Source organism: Meleagris gallopavo, chromosome 20 (assembly GCF_000146605.3).
Source record: "Meleagris gallopavo isolate NT-WF06-2002-E0010 breed Aviagen turkey brand Nicholas breeding stock chromosome 20, Turkey_5.1, whole genome shotgun sequence".
Lineage (NCBI taxonomy): Eukaryota > Metazoa > Chordata > Aves > Galliformes > Phasianidae > Meleagris > Meleagris gallopavo.
The window spans coordinates 4,515,476-4,531,588 of record NC_015030.2 but is presented as its reverse complement, the minus strand read 5'-3'; the positions used below and the strand labels follow the sequence as shown (position 1 = coordinate 4,531,588).

At 41.7% G+C, this 16,113-nt stretch overlaps 1 protein-coding gene across 1 annotated transcript; it reads right to left on the bottom strand.

Annotated features, from left to right (window-relative positions):
• Positions 1-4,656: 4,656 nt before the first annotated feature.
• LOC104913785 (regulatory-associated protein of mTOR-like) lies at positions 4,657-15,346 on the bottom strand. The gene is made up of 4 exons (XM_019621606.1): positions 15,161-15,346; positions 11,729-11,875; positions 5,208-5,383; positions 4,657-4,705 (listed from the first exon to the last, which is right to left on the bottom strand). Exons 1-4 carry the CDS (start codon positions 15,344-15,346, stop codon positions 4,672-4,674), a joined length of 543 nt encoding a protein of 180 aa, XP_019477151.1. The 3' UTR covers positions 4,657-4,671.
• Positions 15,347-16,113: the final 767 nt, after the last annotated feature.

Below are 16,113 nucleotides of genomic sequence, written 5' to 3'. Positions count from 1 at the left end.
AAAAAAAGGCATGAAACTATCTATGAAACCATCTTCTGCTCCAGCAGAACCCCAGTACAATCCCTTAAACACAGACACCTCGCAGAGCTGCATTACAGAGCCACTGAGGGAAACACCACTCTCAGACAAACACTGCGAGCAGATCTCAGCACGGCAGAACTGGGTTATTGGAATCAGACTGGAATCTCCCTGCAGACTGTGGATGCCAAAACACTTTCTCACTGTGTTGCTCAATGTCTCTACATTACGACATATCTGAAAGGATTAAAGCAAAGCCCGCACAACTTTGGGCTGTTACACATTTGTTTTCCACAAAGAAAAGGGTTCCACCTATCACCATGTCACACAGCATTTTGTATTTGCTTTGGAAGCCTCTCATGTGAGTTATGATATGACCTCAGCACTCAGCAATATTTTACAAGCTCCCAGATTAATAGGACAGAGCTGCAAGCAGCAAGGCACGCTGCAGAAGAAGGATGAGCTGCCAGCCCCAAAGTGCAGCCTGGTCCTTGGGCAGGCAGCAAGGGACCCCGAGCTGATGAGCAGGGTCTCACCTGGTGCTGGTTTGCCTCGGGGCAAACAAATATATTAGCCTCCTTTTTGCAAGGATTTCTCCTGAGCATGAGGCTTTCGATTACAGCTGTTTGGACAAAAAAGCAGAAAGCTTCCCAGTGCATACAGATATTCAGGACACGTGTACATGAGAAATGCCACTGTGACAACATTTCCTCCAATATCTGCAGCAGTGAGATATGCACACCTTCGAGGGTCAGCTACGAAGAGACATTCTCACACACTGAATGCGTTGCACTGCTGTCACTTTGCACTCTCCTTAGGGAGCTGCACTGAGGGCAAAGATGTAAATAAACTCACATCTAGGCTATTTTGGTCAAGCCTTGGCTCCTCAAAGTTGACGAGATACAACCAGACTGCACTTGACTTAGAGAAGAAAAACACTCTGCCCTCATCACAGACCTGTTTATACCCAGCTGAATGGGAGTAAAGCAGCAGGCACTTACTGCTTTTGTCTATGCTTGATCTATTGGTGCACTTGTTTTAAAAATCCCCACCTCTGAAAATTTCAAAAGAGATGAGTTCATTAAGACCCCATGTAACTGCTAACAGACTATTTGCATTTCCTCTCTAACAAGCAGTGATTGCCAAGAAAATGTACTTGTAAACAGAATGTTCCTCATCCTGTATCTGCAACTCCCTCTCATCACTCCAAGGCTCCAAACGTGATGTCTCAAGTGGATGGTTGGTGTCATCAGGCAGGAGATGTCAGAGCTGCAGTAAAAGTACCAGTACACACCAGGCGATAGAGAAGAAAAGCAGTAACATGCGTAACAGTGCTCAGATTTTTCTCAGATAACCCAGGAGTGTTTTGAAACTCAGTTCAGTTAGAGCAGTCTAAGTCTAGGACAGGGGATTGGGTCAGTTAAACCCCCAAACCTTCAAGCAGAAATACAAAATGCATACATTGGAAATAAATACTTTAAATGTTCAACTGACCCACCACAAAATCAGCTGTCAGGAATCAAGCATTTACTCCCAGGCACTGACAAGCTTGCTACACGTGGGTCCCAATGCACACAACTGCACGTTTAAAATTCCTGAGACTGAGCTGCTTTTAAACTTTGTTTATTTTTGGCTTGAGGGGTTTCCTGTACTTTCAGGAGCCCCATAACTTTATGTAAGCAGGTTCCTCAGACAGTCCAGCCGATTACAGCCTTCTCCTCCAAGTGTAAAATTGTGAAGTTAGTCTTGCAGTTTCTTTGTGTCTTAAAGGACTGACAATAACATCAGCATATGATGCACCACCAAACACAACTTATAACTGCTGTTTCATTGCAGACAGTGCAAGAGACACATAGATCTGCACAAAAAGTACAGCAACTGTATGCTGATTTCTGCCTCTCTCTGCAATAGCTGGGTCTCCTTGGTGAGGTCAGTCAAGATTGACAACCCATATGTCTTATCTCTAAGCTTGCCTTGTACATAGTTGCAGCATACATTTGGAATGTCAGCTCTCAACAGTGACTACACATGAAGACAGTCAGTATGAAGCTACCCAGAGCTGTGAAATTGTCAGTCACCACATTCAGGTGCACAATTCATCGATCTGCGTTTCTATCACCAGCATTTTTTTTCCCCCCTGACTGAAGTGGATGCAATTCCATTTGTGAAGTGATTTTGTCAATCAATTTATTCCAAATACACACTATGGGATGTACAGGAATTTATTCAACCAGCTTTCATTTGCCTATAAACTCCATATGTGAAACCTCATTAATCCATCAGTCTGGATTTGCAAAAATCTTTTATTTCAAAAATAATTCTGCAGAGCTCAGGGCCAGCTTTAACAAAAGGGCCCAACTGAATTAGAAGAGTATCTTTAATGACAAAGGCTTATATCTTTATTTCTGGTTAAGTGCCTGCCTCAGCACACTGACATACAGCTTGCACTGAACAACTGGATGTGGAGGTGGCCTGGCTCCACATCTATTCTTTTTAACTGCAGTGAATAACAACAGTCTGCAAGCAAGTTCTTATTTACAGAACTTGCATGGATACAACAGTAATAATGCCAATCAATAGGGAATATAAAAGGAGTGTAATCTGCAGATTATAGAGGAGATTTTCTTTTTTTTAATATGTGCAATAAAAAGCAACACACGCAACATCTGGATTAGATGTAGTAGGAAAGGCCTCACTAACCAGGAGTTAGCACAGCATCCACCTGCACCAGCACCAAGGGTAGCTGAGGTTCATGGTTCTAAATCCTTTACCTGAAGGGCATTCTGACCAGCCTTCCTGCCAAACACAAGCGAGACAACTCCAAGCATCTCATGCTCATCTCTGCTCAAGAACCTGCCCTGTCAGCCCTCAGCCATGTTCCCATGGAGATGCAGCAACGCAACTCTCCTGAACAGATCATAACATCTGGAAAAACCTTTCTCAATACATACAAGTTGTGCATTAACCACTGTTGTGTAAAGGGTTAGATGTTCAGAGAGGACTTCCTTCCAACAAAAACAACTCTACCTGAGCCTCCACATCTTCACCTTAACGATCACTCAAACTCAAGCACAGCTCTGTATTACACAAGAACACCTTCACTTCACTCAAGAAGCTTCAGTTTGTTGCAAAACAGTTCATTTTCAACAGAGATCAAAGCCCACGCTATGGATTCCCACAAAGTCTTTACAAAATAGTGAAAACAACACAAATTTAGCAGGATCGCTGCGTCTTTGTGGTATTGATTTAACTCATATTCACAATAATGAGTTACTGAGAATAATTGCAAGTCTCAGTTCAAACAATTGCTTTTCAGGTTGTCTAACTCCTCACTGCACATTAACATGGAGTCTTGATGAAAATATTCTCCCTGGAACTTGAGCTCAGACCTTCATTTGCTGCATCCTTTGTGGCTTTTTGTTTTACTTACTGGTCTTGCACTCTTTTCAAAAAGTAACTTTTTTAAAAAAGAAAAAAGCCACATTTGTTTGTATTTGCCAAGTGGGACTCGTTCTGAGTTCAATTTCCAAGCCTCTCTTTATAGATAAACTCAGCTGAAAGCTTCAACTCACATCACGTTGCTTGGCTAGCAGTGATTCAATGGCAGCCATATGATAAAAGTAGCTCCCTGGAACCACAGTAACACACTATTTCTCAAAGTTCCCCTCAAGGAATTTTGCCACATAGTGATTTCCTCAGCTTTTAAAGAAAGCAGGCAGCTTGAGAGTTTTCATGCTGTAGGCAGACTTCAGGAGCAGCCTACCAGGACCATATCAGCACCCAGGATGCAGACGAAGCCCCAGTCAAGGCAGACAGCTCACCTCGTAGCACTGCCAAGCAGCAGTTGCACTGGAAGCCAGAGTGCTCCTTCCCCCACCTGCCTGGAAGGGAAGCATCCTGTTCTCTCAGGATTAAAAGAGATTAAATGCCACTGGCTAAGCAGCAGGCTCAACCCTGTCACCTGTCTGCAAGTGCTCACTTGGGAGTTCTAATGAGTGCCTAATATTGCAATCAAACTTATCTTAGATAAACAATACTATTTTTAATTTTTCACAGTAGAAAAAGTAATAGAAAAAGGATATTAAAGGAACGAGAGGAGTGCACAGCTGCCTCTCTCATTCAGAAGTTTGCCATTCCTTGGCAGAAACACTAGCACAACTTCTCACAACTTCAGACTCCAGGTCCCTGACACATGGGTTGGAAAACTATTTTCTCATTAACCTTCCCAAAAATTCCCTCCTACATAATCCTTGTGTCACTGCAGCTCTTTGCCCTGCTAAACTATCAAAGACTTTTGACTGTGCCTACAAGCAAAAGTTAGGTATTCAAAGGCACTATGGATCTAAACCAGAACCTGGCCCCACTAAGTCACTTTGTTTGCTGCTTTTAGAACTCAGAGAGAATCTGACTTGTGAAGTTATTATCAGCATCTCCAGAAATCATAACTCTTGCAGATGCGGTGACTCAATTGCTTATGATTGTCTGCCACGTCTATCTGCTTCTGCCTGTTTTAACCTAGTCTAGCTAATGACCTGGAGTTTTTCATTCTGGACTACAAAGAACCTTAAGAGGATCAATTGAAACGTGCTGATAGGAATGAATCAACAGAGCTCTGTACCTGCAGGCACACACTGGATTCCTGATACCGCGTCCTCAGCTGGCACCAAACTGCTGCTGCTCCTCTCCGCTGTTGGGTAAGAACACTGTTCTTTCAAAGCTCCTCCTGTATCTAGCAGGCTTTTGTATCCTTATGTAACATCTTTCTTGGGTTTATCGCTTGGTCTCTTTCACTACAGCATTATTTAATGCTACTGCATTGTTTACAGCAACTGCAATATTTGGAATATCATTTGTATGAAGGACAATTTGTAAGTTGTTACTGCACTATGTACTATTTCTGCTCTCTGAAGAAGCAGATATTTAATTCCCAGAACAGTAAATCCTTTAATCTGAGCAAACCTAGATATTGAGCTGGAATCTAAAATGTAATAAGTAGAAGATAACAGTTTTTTCACCTTTCTACTTCTGATTAATAACTGTCCATCCCAGACACATAGTTCAGATCTTGTAATTCAATATTGCAGAGAAACATTAGGTTAAACGAAGCACTTGGATTAGGAAAACCTATCATTTCAACAGACAACAACACAAATTATGCACTTGCCAACAACAGTGGAGATGAAACTTACCATCTCAGAGCAATTTTGATTGGCGTAGTAAGGCATGATGTGAAAAGGTCGGCCGGCAGATCGGGGATCATAGGGAGCAACTCATTAGCTTCACATGCTGCCAACTGAATGCAGTTCTTCATCGATGGAGGCAAAGGCATTTGAGCAAGAGGATGGTTTGGGTTAATTGCAGCCACCTGGACAGAGCACAGAAATCACAGAATTGGTGAACTCAAACTTAGGAAAGTAAATTTCAATCTCGTTTTGAAAATAACCAATGAAGAGCTGCCGAAGTGCAACAGATCTTCAGATTCAGAGAAAAAAAAAAAAACCCTTCCCTGTGCCTTTCTGAAACAGGTGAACAAAATAAATGCTTCAGCCACCCAAAATTTTCATTTGTGGTGCTCAAAAGGTATCAAACGAATTGTGCCAAGAGATTGTAATGTATGCAGTGCCTTCACTGCCCTTCATGCAGGACCTGGAAAGCAAGGACCCAGCACAGTGACCCATATGCTGCATTATCCAGGCTAACAGAATGCTTTCCACTCAAAGACACTTTGTCCACTTCCTTTTGTTCCTTTTTTTTTTGCCCTGAGTAAGGCAATGCAGTCGACTACGAAAACTCATTATTTACCAACTTTATAAATGAGAAATTCCATCTTCTCAAGAGGAAATTAATTTTGTGTCTCACAAGAGTTTATGGGGAATACTTACATTACAAACCACGAGCCTGGCACAGTCATATTTTTCTAGCTGAGCAAAGCACCCTGATAAGCACCTGAAGCTTCTCTGTGGCTATTTCACCAATTCTGCAACCTACCAACTTTTTGGATTCTTTAAATATTCTTTTTCCATTCTAACCCCAGAGGAGGCAGTGACACACTTCAGCTTTCACAAGTTGGTCAAATTAGCTGAGATCTGACTCTGCTCCCCACTCTGCTTTCAGCAAAGACTGATGCCATACCTTGGGTGGAAATGAACCTACACCCAAGTCACCTAGCAGTTCTTACTGCACTTCTCATAAATGTAACCTGTATGCTAATAACAAAGGAAGATAATGACAATACTGAAGATATCTTTTAATTTAGAGGAAAGGCACGACAGACTGTGGAAAAGTGCTAGCTCTTTACAGATGTATAAATACAGAGCAGTCAAACTGCTTCACATCTGCTATTAATTTCTTAGAGAAAGATTTGCTCTCCAGGCATCTTCATGAATGAGCTCCACAGGTGGGGAGAACATTGAGATGAATTTTCTGCTTCCCGAGCAGTGTGAAGCACTGCAGCCTTGCTGGTTGTTGTGTGCTGGTAGTGCCTCTCTGCTCTGATGGGGAAGGAGCTCCTGCTCAACTCCTGGCTCTGCGCAGTAAGATTAACTAAAGAAGCTGTGACACATGCAATATAAATATTTGCCCATTAGGAGATGAACAATTAACAAGCAAAAAGTGAACACGGAGTACCAGCTAGTAATTACAGACCTTGTTAGATTTCTAGGGATAATGATGTAGCAAAACATTCTTTTACCAAGCATGAAAGACAAAGGAGGGTAGAGCCCAGTATTAACTTCTTCTTTACTTGGAACATCCACCAAAGTCAGACTGTGACTAGATTGCTCAGCACCCTCAAGGATAAAACTCATTAGGGAGAGACACAGAGGAAGTACATGGCTAACAAAAGGTTAAAAGCACAGCAGCAAGAATGCACTAATGCACAACTGTAAGAATAGTAAACAAACTGAGCGATGCTTCCCTGTGCGAAATGTTATCAAAATTATTAATAATACATATTTATCTACAATCGTCGTTCCTTCGTGTCTCAGCAGTTCTGTAAACAAGCAATTAGATGAAGACCTTGCAGCAGCCCATAACCATCTCACAGCTTCTTCAGCAGAATCGTGCTCTCAGAACAGAGCGATGCACACTTTCCTGGATCAGCCCGGTAAAAAACACCCTTAGTATCAACACAGCACTTCTCATTTCACTTCTTGTTACTTCAGGGCAACTGACAACACACAGCCTTTCAGACTAAATAACAGTGATAATGTTAACTTTTCAATTATACGGAAACAGGCTGAAATCATTCCTGTAAGATGGTGGAAATTAATTTGTTCTGAAAACAAACTATCTGCCCCAGCCAAGGAGCACCTGGGTTTGTTATTTGCAAGAGCACTGTCAGAAGGACGAGCTAACACATTTGCAAGCATTGCTGCCTGGGACTAACAGAAAAGGGAAACGATGCACCTCTTTTAAACTGCTGTTACTGAAAGCATTTATGTCCACATGCAGCCACAGTGAGAAGCAAACACCTGATGAAAAAACAAGACGGGCACGTGTGAGTGAAACCTGGGAGAAACTGACCCAGCACAGAAACTCGTTGTCATCACAAGTGTTGGCCAGACTTGCTAGCTTGACAGAATTCCTGCTATGAGAATCCTCTTCCCCTGAGAAGATATTGTTCCTCTCTCCTAGCAGATGGTGGATTAGAAAATCTCTCCCCCCAGACATGATGCTAATGCCAGATAACATTCTGCCACACTGTTGTTAAGCTCGTTTTTTGAGAATTAATGTTGAAGATGGAAAAACAAAACCTGTGAGTTCCTCAGCTCCGATCAGGACTACACGTGCTGCTGGAGGGGAGAAGCACTGCCACTGCAACGCTGAGCTCCCAGCCAGGTAGGAGCAAAACAGACCAGCACACAGCTGTGAGCTGCACTGTCTGAAACTCAAACAACACATCTGAAAACCAAAAGGCAGCACCTCTTGCAGCGAAGCACACATCCAGATGACACTTTTCAGCCTTCCCTTCTGCACATCTCAAACGTGGCCTTACAGATCTATTCTATATGGAATAATTATGAGACAGAGGAAACACCATGTCACAATTACACAGAAAATTAATCAGAAATATCCAGCCTACTGTTTTATCATTGTTAGCACAGCACACTTAAAACGCCTGCTTAATTTTCTAGAATTACACTGTATTTATATGCGCTCACAGAATCATCAGAGCTAGCTAATGGGATGATTAAAAGCATCCATTGCCTTCACTTCCATTATATGTTATAAAGCTCAAAAGCAGGCATATGCAAGGTGTTTTCTAACTAGGTTACTGCCAGCCCTGTAGGAACCATTCCCCTGCTGCTTCCTGACAGCAGCACGAGGTCAGTCCTGCCAGCCCCAGCACCTCCTGGCAGCCAGAATCCCTGCCACGGTGCTCAGCAGTGCCAAACAGGACATCAAGCAGGAAAGCAACAGCACGAACTCCTGTTTCCAAAAGCTGGGGTCAGTTTCCAGCTCTTAAAAATATTTTTTGGGAAAAGAAAACAACAGCAATCTGTTACAAACATTAGAACAACCCTTCCCCTGCACTTTCCTCCTCCCTTTCTCCCCCCCAAAGGCAGGATCAACTGCAAAAATGAACTGTTAATCTGATATATCACACTTGTTTCTACAGCACCACATCCAGGCCATGGTGCTAAGTGGCTGGGTGCTGTTTGCAGCTGGCTTTGGTGCCTTAGGGACCAGCCCCAAGCTACATCTTCTGCCCTTGCTCCTCACCTCCCTCAGAGAAGCAGTCTTGTTGAAGATAAAAAATATTTCCAATTGTGATGTGTCTGCCAGGATAAGACATGACAGATTCCTGCCTCTGGTACACGAAGTCACCATCATCATCTTACTGAAACCGATGTACTTCTTTCCAGCCGTGCAGCCCTTCACTCACACAGATCAGCAATATCTTATTTATTAACAAAAGGCATTTTTTTTAATTTACTATTCAAGGGCAATTTTGGAGGCAGCTCTCTAAAGAACACAGTGCAGCACTGCATGGTACAGTGTTATCCTTCCTCAGGTATCTTAGAGGAGCGTTTAACTGCTTCCTATCACTCACAAGTTATTCCTTTTTGTGCCTCTACTCCTTGAAGACAGAATAAGATTTAGATTCTACATTAAGGAGGAGTTAAGAAAGCCTTTATATTCTACAGACAGAATGAAATAGAATGGAATTGCAAGCATACCTCTAAATATGTTGCAACTAATTCTTATAGTCCTGGTAGAACTATACATGATCTGATGGCACCTGGCCAGTGAGCAGGGATCCCTGTGGCTGGATCTGAGCCTGTGGTAAATGGAGACCACATCCTGGCCCTCACTGATCAATGCTGTAACACTGCAGATAAAAACATTCATCTTGCACAAAGTGAAGCCTCCGTATCTGCTTGGAAAGTCATGATATTTGGCTTGTCTGCCTATCTCTCAAATGCATTTAAAGATTGCTTGACCATACTTAATACCACAGAAAACTTAGAAGAATAATGGGAAAAAATATGAATTCTGATTGTTCGAAGTACGACACACAGCACTTAATGAAAACCATGAGCTACAATGTGTGTTTAATCTGAAAATTCAATTTCTTAGTTGGTCGCTTGTGTCAAATGATTTTCCATCTACTGCAGTTTCATGGCATGTAATCCCTTCCTCACCCTCTCTATGCTTCACAGTATTTTCTCTCCTTAATTAACTTCACCAACTAATTTCTAAATATCTAATGGAAGGCACATTAAGAAGAAACACATTACTATCAGTATCTAAAAAACTGCATATTAGCTGTGGCTACAGAATAATAACTTTATAACTGATAGTCGACTACTGCAGTAGTTTACTCTGGCAGAGGGCTGCACTGTGAGAAAGCCAGGAAACATTCAGGAATTAGTGAAGGCTTCATACACACAGCAAACCCAAGGCATAAAGATAGCACAACTCGACACAGCATTCCCAACAGTAAGAGGTTTGATTGTGCCAGTTTGCAAAAAGCTGAGATATCAGAACCTCCGCCAGCAATGTCTGCAGGCACGGCCTCCTGCAACCTCCAGCATCCATCTCACATCATGGATGTTCTCAGACACATAAAATTACGTATGGAGAAATAGTTGGTTTCCATTACCCCAGCCAGCAAGTTGTTCTAGAACCTTATTCTTTGCATTTTCTAAAATCTACCCACTTGTAGACTAGACTTAGTCACGGGCAGCTATATACCTAATTGCTCTTGTGTCAACAGTATCCTAGGAATACTTCTCCTCCCATAAGCTTATCCTTCAAGGAATTTATACACGTAGCCACATCTTCCCTCAGCCTTCACTCTATCTGATTAAGAAAACAGCAAGCTCCTCTAATCTCCTTTCGGTAAGATGGGCTAACAATTATCTTGATCACCCCAGCAGCCCCTCTGAGCATCACTTTGCTTTTCATGAACTCGGACACCAGCAGGGTCATTGCAGAGCCCCACAAGAGCCAAGGAGAAGAGCCTCATAGAGAAAGCAGGGAAAGGGAGGGAGAGTGAGGGTGGGTCCATTTTAACGTGCTTAGGAATAGAGTGAGAAAACAAAAGAAGAAATCTTAAGGGCTTATTTTACAAACAGAAAGACTTAGAAGATACTGCAATGAAAGTTGTAGGCTGACAAAAAAATAAAAGAAAAAAAAACTTGAAAAAGGAGAGCAGATTATGACCACCAGACAATTTCCTTGACTTAAAAAGATTGTGGTTTCCAAAAAGGCATCTATTACCAATACCATTGATCCATGTCTGCAGTTTTATATTCTTCCCAAGCCACAGACTTTGGGAAGAATCTTTACAAAGTACAGCAAAGTCACTGATTGAAAAGGGCAGGAAAGCTGGAAAGATCTACATGTCTGAAGCTATTAGGCTGGTGTCTGTTACTAGTGTATTTCTACTTGCCAAAAAGTCATCACAAAAGCATCTTCAAAAACTGGCATTTGGGATGAAAGGAATTAGAGCCAGGACTAGTATTAACACCCGCTGACAGTTATACTTGCTGCAGTCAGTTGCCCATTAACTAATATTCTTCCTTGAAGATTTTTTTTTTAATTTCATCTCTTTGAACAACAAAAGTACAAAAAGTTAATCTTCAAAAATGTGCTTTCTATGCAGGCTGAAGCAAGCAGGGGGATCTGGGAGCAAAGAACTCCGTATCCCAGGACGACTCCTGCTTCCTTACCTTTCACTCTGCATTTCAAATTTACTTCAAAAAATGTATTAATAATTATATTTGCAATGAAAGGCAGCTTTCCATCAGAAACACATCCAGCTTAAGCATTCTTTGAAACTAAAATCATCAGCGATGGTCCCTCTGTGCACCAGGTTTATTTAATTTGGTTTCACAATTTTGCATTCGGCTCAACAACACGAACTGCATCCAAATACATACCCACACACTACACTTCTGAATCTAAAATAAATATGTCTCGTTCACTTCTGCATTTATCTCAGCAGAAAAGACCATTAGGGCACAAATTGATTCTATTAACATTACCATTTAATTAGCACTTGTATTAAAAATTATTCAAACTTGAATAGAATAGCAAACCAAACCAGACAGACCGGAGTGGCAAAATCATTTGCAAACTAATTTGGATTTCAACGTGGTTTTAAACATTTTTTTTTCAGCTGTCTATGGCAAAAGAAGCTTAAACTTAACCCTACTGCACAAACAGAAACAAAAAGCGTTGCAGCAGGTCGTGATCTCACCTCCAGCTCTTGCTCCCTCTGTAGTGCAAATTGTTTGAACGACTTGACAATAAGGCCAGCATTGGAGCAATCATAGACGAAAATGGAAGGACTGCCCATCCAAGTCTGCAGGTCGTATATGGACAGAGGAATATACTGAGTATAGTTCTGAAAGAAGGAAGAAAAACTGAAGTTACAAAGAGGCAGAGAGGCAACAGCACTTCCATGGTAATAAAATACACGTGATAAAATCCAATTCTGAAACCACAAAATAAAATCTGGATTGAACTCTGGACATGTTGGTTGATATTGATCTTGATTAACATCTACTAATAAGAACTACAAATCCAACTTCAGTACAGAAAACAAATCAGATTTCCTTGTGGTATTGTTTGAAACACTGAACTTCACACTAAAATTCTGAGATGTCAGTGTGCATCAAAGCACTCCTTACAACTTCCAACCAGCGTTTAACAGTCCACATTTTAGCTCAAATTTCTGCAATGCTGATCAAAGATGTAAACCAGATGTCTTTAATTTAACATCAATCATCTGAAACTGAAAATCCCATCAATAAATCAGGACTGATAATTAAGACTACGCAACCCATCAGCAGCCACCCCATCTTAATTTAATGAGACGCTTCAGGATTTTATTAGCTTCTGTGCAACTTTCAGAATTATCCAGCATCAGAATGCCCACAAAGCAAAGTCAAGTACCAACAGCTCTGTTTCTATAAACATGAAGTATTTCCCTCCTCCTCTTCCTCTAACAAAATAATTGAAGGCAACAGCTCCTTAAAGAAACAGAGGATGAAAGCTCAGGCTTTAAGCTAGCTATGAGGAGTCGAACCTCAACCTCAGGAGCAGAACTGAAAATACAAACAGAGGAGATTTCTGCTGCCTGAGCCCACGAAGAGTCACTGCAGGACGTAGTGTGGCTGCCTGCAGAACCAGAGGATCAACCATCCGCAGCCAGAGGGCAACCTGCTCATGTTGGTACCGCGCTGAGCGCTGCCCGAAACCAACAGTAAAAGCTGCAGTGCTCCTATTAACATCAGCAGCATGATGGATGGGACCGTAACTCTCATTTAAATTCAAGAGACTTAAAATAGCTGTAATAAAACTTTGACAAAAATCAAATTTTCAAGGACACATTGGCGTATATAAAGACAGAAGTGATTCGAGACCATATGTTGGATAAGGTAGGTAATACTAAGTCAGTTTTGCCTATACATAAAAAGTTTTGATTGTTCTATTAAAATTAATGGGAAAATTTGTTTTGTTACAAAATTTTCAGGGAGTTAGGAGCTTGGCAAATTGTTACAGGATGGAATGATACATGAACAACTTACTCTTGGCACAAACCTTTCATAAGGACACCCCAAGGATGTCACAGTAAGTTGCATAAAGAAAACCTGCTCTGACACGTATTATTGATGAGATTTTAGGGACACACGTTGTTTTAACTTTAAATTTATAAAGCATGCTGCTGCAGCTCAGGACAGCAGCTCTGACAAATATTGTGCTACTGCAAACCAGCACAAATTTACGTTCCATGATTACTGTAGGGGTCACACACAGCTTATCAAGCCTGCTAATAGTATGCCAACGAGAGAAGTTGAAGGAGAAAAGAGTGTTAAATAATGGCTTCCTAGTGTGGCTGCTCAGGGTGATCTGCTGCTGGGGCTGTGGGCATGACAGAACTCTGTGGTTTGTTCTCAGACTTGAGTTTCATAACAAAAAAGTTTCCGTGGGTTAACCAACATCTCCCAACACCCACCTGCGACTGTGGAAAGGAACAGCACAACTGAACAAGAAAGTGAGTTTGCATTAATTTCATAATCAATTTCTTTAAAAAACTCAAAAACATTTCAAAGAGCATTCTTCTGCTTTTCAGAGGGGTTCCCCAGAACTCTGTGATAAACTTGTTTGAACTCTGCAGTCTCTCATTGTTTCTTTTTTTTTCTTCTTAAAACCACACTGTGATTTTGTCAGACAGCAGCAGTGAGCAAAACCACACAGAACATGGATTCTTATTACTTCAGCAATGCTCACAATAAATGCACGAAAAGCATGACTGCATCTTGATGCTTTGTTTCAATTAAAGGTTCTATTTCCAATTCCTTCTCTACCAAAGAAAAAAGTCAATATTTGGTAACATGCTGCAATGTTACCAATGCTATCAAGTTGCACTGTTACTTGTCAACATTTATGATAATTAAGGTTCTTTTCCAACAGTCCACAAAGATACATAAAAGACCTCAGCTCTTCATAACCAGAGGAGCCCACATCACATTCCCCAGCTGAAACTGCAGGCAAACTGGCAAAGACCCAGTAAGCTCTTAATAAAGCGTTTGGCACAGCACACAACTTCATTGAGCAGTAATTTCCTCTTCTTCCATGTGTAACACATTCTGCTCAGCATTCTTACTGGCTTATTTATTACCCACTGGCTGTTAAGTAAGAAGAAGGTCACTCCTATTTGTTCTTAAACACCAAATTCGGCTTCAAAATAATCATTTAGGATGGTGGTCAGAATACTAATGGAGCTTCCAGTAGAGATGCACCCGAATAAAGTGATGCCCTTTTGCACTTTTCTCCCCTGCCTTTCTCTCCTTGCTCTTTCAAGCTATTACTGAATGCTCATCCAATTACAAAAATAATACATGAGAAGTATGAGAAAAGAAGTTCAGTATGTTCCTGAAATAAAATAGGAGCGAATCCCTGCAAGCTGTGTCAGCTGGATGCACTCCCCCGCTACCAGCAGTACCTCACACACTCCTAAGACTCCCTTCAAAATCAGTTACCTTTTAATAGAACACTAAATAGCTTTACTATCGCATCTATATCACACCTGGTACCACCAGAAAGGTGTTGCATGGGATCTACATAGCTGTACAAATCATGGCTAAACAGGCATGGCAAGTCTTTACAAAAAAATAAGAGATACATAAAATATAGCTGAGGTTCCTCAGTACTCTCTGATCTGGAAGGAGAGCTAATTGTACGATTTGTTGTCCTCCCGCATCAAACTCATGCAATTTGAACAATGATTATTCAGTTAGTTGAGATTTCAGAGAATCACTGAGGTTGGAAAAGATCTCTAAGTTCCCCAAGTCCAACCCCAACCCATCCCACCGTGCCCAATGACCACATCCCTCGGGATCCCTCACACCCCCAGGGACAGTGACACCCCCACCCCTCTGGGCAGCTGTGCCACAGTGCCTGGCCACTCCTTCTGGGAATAAACTGCTCCTAATATCCAACCTGGATGCGAAGCTAACTCCATGCTAAGAACTCAACTTCAAGAACACGGAGAAGGCATACAGCTGTCGGCACAGAACCAAACACCTGTAGGCAAGTTACACCCTGAAAACATCACTGTGACAGAACACCGTGAGCGTTTACACAGCCATGAAGGAGATTCAGCTGTCTCAGCACTGCTTCTCACCTTGTTGAAGACCCAGATCTCCCCGTTCACCGTCGGCCTGGGCACACCGTGCCCATTGTAGTGGAACAGCACCCGCTCCTCCTTGGCATTGCGCCGCAGGGATGTGCACAGCTTCTTCACCTCGTCCACCGTCGGATCCAGGCTCTGCTTGTACCTGGCCTGTGGACATACAGGGTCATTGGTCATAAATGTGAAAAAAAAATCTACTTAAGAGGCAGGCAACTATTTAAGACAGAAGCATTGCTATACTTAGGCACACTGGAAAAAGATGACAAAACGTTTACTGGACTTATTTGCAAACAAAGTACCCCTCCACTTGGTGTATGGGAACACGTGCAGAACAACCCACACACGAACCTGATATTCCCACAGGGGTAAGAAAAGGTCAAAACTATCAAAAGCCCTCAGCTTGCTTTTGGAAGCACCTGGGCTCACTATCACAGCCTTGGGGATGGACTCTGTGTTATCAATCCTAGCCACCTAACTCAACAAGCTTGTGATTCATAGCACATTTCTACGTTTGGGGGAAAAAAATGTTAAAAGAACCCAATACTTCAAAACATTTTTGCTCAACTGAGTTCAAGATGTCTATGTAGTAAGCTAGTTTGTTGTACTCCAAAGTGCATTTTCTTGAAGCAAGGCCAAATAATAACAGCAAGTCTTCCAAATGTCCTGTATCTCTCTCTTCTTCAGACTTCCAGAGAGACTGAGATTCCAGAATCACAATGCCTTAAAAAGTACTGATGTATTGAAATAAAGAACCACCAAGTCTAAGAGTGGGACAACTGTACACACACATCTACAAAATCTGCTGTTGAAAGCCTGCTTATAAGTCAAGGTCTCAGAAGTTAATGCTTTTAACCTTCCTTCTATAGCATGCAAGGATAAGAAAGTCTTAAAATATCATAGTAAAAGACACGAAACGTGTTATTTAATATAAAAATGTTTTGCTT

What these genes read in the sequence shown, in the direction of transcription:
- LOC104913785 (XM_019621606.1), bottom strand. Translation starts at nt 15,346, where the DNA reads ATGACCAATGACCCTGTATGTCCACAGGCCAGGTACAAGCAGAGCCTG. An exon ending in AGAGGGAGCAAGAGCTGGAG is followed by an intron (nt 5,384 to 11,728) that starts GTGAGATCACGA and finishes TGCTCTGTCCAG; the next exon opens with GTGGCTGCAATTAACCCAAA. An exon ending in ATCAAAATTGCTCTGAGATG is followed by an intron (nt 4,706 to 5,207) that starts GTAAGTTTCATC and finishes CTTACCCAACAG; the next exon opens with CGGAGAGGAGCAGCAGCAGT.